This window comes from Lactuca sativa, chromosome 3, assembly GCF_002870075.4.
Source record: "Lactuca sativa cultivar Salinas chromosome 3, Lsat_Salinas_v11, whole genome shotgun sequence".
NCBI lineage: Eukaryota > Viridiplantae > Streptophyta > Magnoliopsida > Asterales > Asteraceae > Lactuca > Lactuca sativa.
The window spans coordinates 242,192,741-242,200,299 of record NC_056625.2 but is presented as its reverse complement, the minus strand read 5'-3'; the positions used below and the strand labels follow the sequence as shown (position 1 = coordinate 242,200,299).

The 7,559-nt window shown below is 30.2% G+C and overlaps 1 protein-coding gene across 1 annotated transcript; it reads left to right on the top strand.

Annotated features, from left to right (window-relative positions):
* The first annotated feature begins 2,727 nt into the window (after window positions 1-2,727).
* On the top strand, window positions 2,728-5,995 carry LOC111913241 (deacetoxyvindoline 4-hydroxylase). Its single transcript, XM_023908958.1, has 3 exons — window positions 2,728-3,363; window positions 3,505-3,826; window positions 5,575-5,995. Exons 1-3 carry the CDS (start codon window positions 2,846-2,848, stop codon window positions 5,836-5,838), a joined length of 1,104 nt encoding a protein of 367 aa, XP_023764726.1. The 5' UTR covers window positions 2,728-2,845; the 3' UTR covers window positions 5,839-5,995.
* Window positions 5,996-7,559: the final 1,564 nt, after the last annotated feature.

Here is a 7,559-nt window from a genome sequence, read left to right as displayed (position 1 = left end):
CAAGTTCTAGTGGAACATTCTAGAGTGTCGAAGGCTCAATCTCTATGACTTACGAACCTTGACATCACAAAAAGATGATGCATGTAAAGATGAAACTCCCTACATCTTAGATAGTGATAAGAATTTGGAATCATGAATTGAGCATCATTAGACTAATGTCCATTTGATCTGTTCACAAAGGAAGGACCATCGAGAGGCATAGTATCTATGTTTATAACATGGAATGATTGATGTTATTGTGGTTAGTTGATTACTCGAAACATTATACAATGAATAAATTCATAAATTTTATGGTGATTAAATAATAAGGATTTATGTATAATCAATAGGTATAATGCCATAGTTAATTAATTTATTATTGTGTTTCACTTTGCATGTGTTACTTCCCTGATTAATTTTAATATTATTCAAAATTCCATAGTCGTTCATGCTTTTGGAAGTAAGTAGTAAATTAAGATTATTATGAATTGATTGTAGATTGTCTATTGAGGTTAAGGCATTGCAATTAGAATTGCTACAATATTCATGAGTAATTTGAAAACAAAGATTTTAAGTATTGGATAAACACACGCCTAGAGATTACTTTATGGATTCAATCACAAGTAATTCTAAGATGATAATATTTTTTATTCTTAAAGCAGATATATATATATATATATATATATATATATATATATATATATATATATATATATATATATATATATATATTTCATAGTTTACATATCAGTTGTGCATTGGTTTGCTCAAATGCATCTCGTAACTGGATGTTATAAAGGGTTATTCCATGTGTGATTTGATATGTAAATTGTATGACTATATATTCAACGTAATTCGTTCCCTTTGTCTGAATAAGGAAAAGTGATATATGTTGGTTCCTCGATGATTTGAGTTGATCTATGAAAAACCAGGTGCATGGTCCGAACTGAATTGATGTGTTCAATTTAGTAGTCTAAATGAATCACAGATCGAGAAATCGGAAAACATAACAAATGAACATGAAGTTGATCATTTTATCCATGACTCAGTTCATACGATATCTTGTAGAACGAAGGAATAGTTGATCACTTATCTTAGGGCCAACGTTTGATTTGAATCAGAGTTCGACAGTGGCTTTGGAAAATACTCTTTGCTGTTTAGTTTAAGGTTTATACTTGTAATTGTAGTTACAGACTTATCCAAGTGGGTGACTGTTGCATTAAGGTGTCTAAGCTAGTAACTAAATTGGTATATTCTTGTAATTAAAAACAAAGTCATTTTTGGATTGCCTTCATGACTAGAAATAACTAGAAATGATATTAGGAGACAAAAGTATTATTTATTAGGTTATTATATGATTAATAAACTAATTGAAAATTATGGGGAAATGGTTTGTTAATATATTATATGATTAATATTTAATAAGAATTAGACAGTTAATTTGTTGCTTTATTATATGATTAATAAATTAATATAAGATCAATTGTTAAATAATTGATTTGTTAATTTATATGATTAATAAATTAACATGGAATCAATTAGAATTGATTAGTTATTAATCAGAATTAATTTGGAATTCATTTGAGATTAATTTGAATTAATTAAAGGTACAATAGGTGAATTGTAATTGTTTAGTAGTTGAACAAAAAAAAACAATTCTAGAACCCTCTATGGTATGGACAGTTTTAGAGGGTTTCCTAAGGTTTTTGGAAGTCTCCTGGTTGCATAAAATGAAATGATTTAAATTAAGATTAAATCTAATATTTAATTAATTCAAATTTTGTTTTACCTTTAAGTTACCTCAACTATAAATAGGACCCATTGACTTGCAATTTTAGTTCACCACATTACCAAAAGGCATAGAAACGAAATTCCATTCATATCTCTCCTCTCCTCCTCATTCTAGGGTTTCTAGTTTTGGTGTGAGTCATAGAGGCGTCATCATTTTGATGATTTCTTTCCAAGGAACTGTAAGAGGATTTGATTTAATTATTTGCTATATTAATCAAAAAGTATATAGCCCTAAACTTTATGTTAATTTCGATTTTCATAGTCTCTCTTTAGGATTTCTTAATGCTAATATGTTATTGCTATCAATAGAGAAGACATAGATCATTTTGTAGGTTGCATGTAAACTTAAGGGTTTAAGTATTTTTCCACCCCATGGATTTTTTATAACCTAGAAAACTCATTAATATTTTATTTAAAACCATAAATAAACAAAAGAATTAACATACAACACATAATTTTTTAAGTAAAAACTAAAAAAAAAAAAAAATAAAAAAAAAAAAAATAATTCTGGAACGCTAGTCCAGAACATTGTTGTCAAAATCGCGATCCTGGTCGTAGGATCGTACGATCCTACGATCCTAGATATGAAAAACGAGTCAGATCGTAAATGAATTGTATTTAGGGTAGGATCTTAAGATCGTAGGTAGGATTATAGGATCGGGATTCGATTTGATTCTACCTTCCTTAGATTTTTTACCACTTCATGTCTTTTATCCTTTACCAATTTACCGTTTATCATCTTGCGTTGTGACTTATGACTAATATTTTGGAGTTTTTATAACTTTTGAATGAAAATTAAATGTTTTGAAATATTTTTCATGTTTTTAAATTATAGATTAAAATAATATTTTATTTTAGGGATCTTATCTTACATACCTAAAAATATCCTACATATAATCCAAATCTTGACAACGTTAGTACTAATACTACCCTACCCGGTATCCCAAAATTCGCTCAATTTTTTTTTAATTATAAAATAACTATTTAGTTCATGTAATCAAGAATTTGAGTATTTGACCCTAAACGTTTTACCCAATTTTCGGGTTTCTCTGTCAATCATCTTACATAAGCAAGTATGGTAACTACCACCCATGAAGTCGAGCCAGCAATTCAATCGAAATACGATCGTGAGTCCGAATTAAAAGCCTTTGATGATTCCAAATCCGGTGTCAAAGGCCTTATCGACGCTGGCTTGTCAAAAATCCCTCGTATTTTTATCAACGATCAACCCATAATCGAAGATTCAAACTCATCAACTACTCAAAATCAGTTCAATATCCCAATTATAGACCTTAAAGACAGCAAGAATATCGAAAATGTTCGGGATGCTTGTGAAAAGTGGGGGTTTTTCCAAATAATCAATCATGGAATCCCGAAAAGAGTTTTGGATGAGATGATTGATGGAGTGCGAGGGTTCCATGAGATGGAAACGGAGGAGAAGATCAAGTATTACTCTCGTGATTTTCAGAAGCGATTTTTCTATGTTAGCAATTTCCATTTGTTTACAGGCGATTCAGCTGTTTGGAGTGATTCGTTTCTGTCGGTTATGGCTCCTGATTCTCCACGATCGGAAGAAATCCCATCGATTTGCAGGTGTTAATACGATGTTCTACTACTATTATTAACAGTTGACTTAAATTATTATAATTTCAACAACATACCAAATTATATTCCACTTTTTCTATCAGCAAATTATACCTTTATAACATTGACTTTACATGTAAAAATATGCAGAGATATTTTAACGGAGTACTCCAACCACATCATGAAATTAGGGTTTACTCTGCTCAAGTTATTCTCAGAAGCTCTTGGGCTTGAATCAAATCACCTTGAGAAATTGGGTTGTGCGGAAGGACTTTTTGTATTGGGTCATTACTACCCGACTTGTCCTCAACCGGAATTGACTTTAGGGACTAATTGTCATACGGATGCTGGTTTCTTTACAATAATTCTACAAGATCTATTGGGTGGCCTTCAAGTCCTCCATCAAAATGAGTGGGTTAATGTCTCACCAATTTCGGGAGCTTTAGTGGTTAATGTTGCGGACCTTTTACAGGCAAGTTTTAAGTTACCATGAAAAATCTTACGCTATGCATTCATAAACAAAAAGGAATTCACTTTACCAGAGATTTCACATTTTCATTTTGTGGGTTTAAATTTGGGTTAAGAATACACACAAGAGCATCTCCACCATTATTGCACATCTCTACTAACCTGAGTTCCTGACCCAAATCCTGCTCATCCATTGTTTTTTTCAAATTCATAATTTTGGAAACCACAAGGATCATGTTGGTAAACCAGAGGGACCATTTATGGAATTTTGTCTTTCTTTTATGATTTTCGTCCAACTTTTTTTAATTTTTTTTTCTCCATATTTTACAATAATTAATTTGCGGCGCAACTTGATGAACGTTTATCCGCTACTCTGTGTAAAAAATTTTAATTTTTTTTAAATTTTTTTTGCTTCAAATTTAACTTTTTGTTATAAACTTTGTCCAAACCTTTTTTTATAAATATTCGTTAACTTATTTTAAAAAAAGTTCATTGTAAAAGTTTTAAAAAACTTATTTTTTAGAAAACTAAATTTTATAACTTTCTTTTACATCTTTTTATATCTTTTTTACTTGTTTGTTTATAGGATATATATATATATTTTTTTTACAAAATTACAATTTTACATGCTTGTTTTTAGTGGTAACTATAAATTTGGTCCTTATACTTTCACAAAATTGTGCATGCGGAACAAAAAGTTTTTAACTTTTATCACATGTAATTTTGTTTTCATATGTACGTAGATAGTATTTGAGATTTTAATTTTGAACCTCAATTTTTTTTTTTTTATGCAAAATGACTTAATGATATATAGTCGTTAAAAAATGAGTTTTTTTTAAATGTATTTGAATTATTATTTTTTTTTTGAGAAAAATCAATATGTCAATAAGTTGTTTTTTAAAAAATTTTTTAACTTAAATTATACATGTTACAACCAAAAAAGTTATAAGGAGTTTTAAAAAGTTAGAAATCATAATTTATTGAAATCTTCATTTTTAAGTGTTAATAAGAAATTATTTTAAAAGTTTTTTTCATATTGTCAAACACTCTCTTAATATATAATTTTTAACAAATCATAAGTTCACTTACAGGACTGGTTGTGAGGAATTAAATAACCTCAAAGTTTCTGGACGAACCAGAAAAAAAAATCTTTATCGTTATCATAAGTTTTTATTTTTAAATAAAAATATATAATAAAAAAATTAAGCCTCTCAATGCCTAGTTATTTATTATTTTACATTTGTCATATGGTTATGTTATTCATAATCCCAAATTATATTAGTATATTTTCTATATATTTATTTAATTATTTTATTACATGAATATAACAATTCATACATAGAGTCATAGACATGCATATATATTAAAAATTAAAAATACTTAATATGTGGTTAAGTTACAAAATAAATCGTATAAATATATTTATATATAAGCAACGATTATAATATAACTAGAAATCAATAGTCCTTCTATTATTAGTTGTATCTTTTTCTAAATTAACTATTAATTAACTAATATTACTATATAAAATTTGATATTTGAATAAGTATCATATAAACGATTAAAATATATGTTTTATAAATTAAAAAGTGGTTAATATGGTAGTGGGGATACTCTCGATATATGCACTTGTGAATTGATGAAGAACATAACCGTAAACGTATACATTTAATATTTTTATTTTTATTTTTAAATATTTTTTAAACATCATTAATTCTAGGAAGTTTAACCTGAATCCTTTTGCGAGTGCAGCTCATCACAAACGATAAGTTCAAAAGCGTTCATCACCGTGTGTTGGCTCAAAAAACAAGTTCACGAATATCAGTGGCAGCTATCTTTCGGCCATTTCACGAGGGAATTGAATCAAAAACTTATAGGCCAATCAAGGAATTGGTGTCGGAAGAAAACCCTTGTGTATACAAGGAGACTAACCTGAAAGAGTACACAACACTTCGAATCACTAAAGGACTGGATAAATCCGCATTGGCTCCATTTAAGGTTGCATCCATTAAATAAAATTATGTTGGTGACTTCGAATGTAGTTTCTGTGTTGAGACGGATACCCGAGTAATCATGTATTTTATTTAAATGAGTGGTGGGGACGATGTGTTTATGCGTTGTCTGTAATCAAAATCCATTTTTTTCAATTTCAAAGTTGGAGAAATTAAGTAAATTCCTACGCCTCACGCAACTCTTTTCCCCTTTGAGTTCTCCTATTCATCTTTTTAACGACTGCTACCTCCCCCATCGTATTCTGTGCTCACACACGATGCAAACGAAAATAAAAGCCAATATGATATTTTGGTAATTAGCGATATTAGTTCAAGACTTGGTAGATTATCAAAATCTATGGTATTATATTATATAGTTGGAGAAAAATAGTTGTTTTAAATATCATAAAATAGAGAAGTGATCTCTAGAATGAAGTACAATTAGGACTTTATTTGCTTTAAAGATGTCGTAAAATATAGAAGTGATATCAAGATACCCTTGTAGTCATTCAAAACATACATGTTCGTATAGTTCTGTATTAATAATACAAACACCATCACACCAAAGTTTAACTACAAGTAATGGAAATAACAGTCATTGAAGGAAATGAGAAAGTTAAACGTGACTCGAGCATTTTAGATTGATATGGAGCATTTGGAAACGCTAATGAGGTGGAGCATCCTGAAGATGCGATGAAACCTTCAAAGGTACATATTGGCCTTATGAGCCATATTATGGAGTATGTGCTCTTGGTCTTCCAGGATGCGCTACCTTGATGTTGATGTGTTATTGATGCTAGATGGACCCCCTTGGAGCATGATACACCCCTTAGTAGCTAAATAGATTGGTTTTGTTATGGGTAGGATCCTTGAATCATATCTAGGATCCTTAAATATTTCTGAAGTCTTAGGATTCTTAAACATATCCAATAATCTTGATTATTACTACTAATATTTCTTAACACTTATAATGACTATATTTTCTTTATTTTTCTCACATGTGCATAACTAGTCAACACAAAACTCATTCTCAACGGAGAGTCATCTCAACAAGGCAAAAGAACCAGAATACCAAGTCAAGTAATGTTCATATGATGATTTTAGAGGATCTCGAAATTATCAGACTTCTTGTTACTTACACTAGACTATAAACAACACACGTATTTAGCATACCACAAACACAATTCGCCCTAGTATTACTCTTGTACTCGTATTACTTTCATAATCTATATAATCCCGGTTTAAAATCAATAAAACACATCAATGCAGGTGATTATTATCACCTCCCAAAGTTTTATGCTGGAGATCCTACAAATGACCAAGGGCTTTCCTTGTAACTCATTTGTCACATTTTGATTAAAATTTGATACTTACATTACACTAACACAACAGTGTCTCATACAATTTGGTCGAATTACACTTGATCAAATTTTGACAAAAACAATGTGGCGCCCATCGTGGGGCTGTGGTGTTCATCATCATTCGAGAATCATGTCTGCCCAACCGACCTTATCCTCTTCCCCAAATCCTCCTATTTCCTCTAAAAATATTCCTCCACCCCAACTGGAGCTCCCAAGAAAACCTCTGAGGCACCGAAGAAAAACAGTTGTCCGGTCACTACCTAGGGATTTCAGGATCTTCCTGTATTGATTTCCGATAACAAAATCCTCACTTTGAAGAAGAGATTGGAACGAAAAGTCACTCAAAGGTAGGAGGATAATAGTACGATACTTGAGGAAGTGGAGA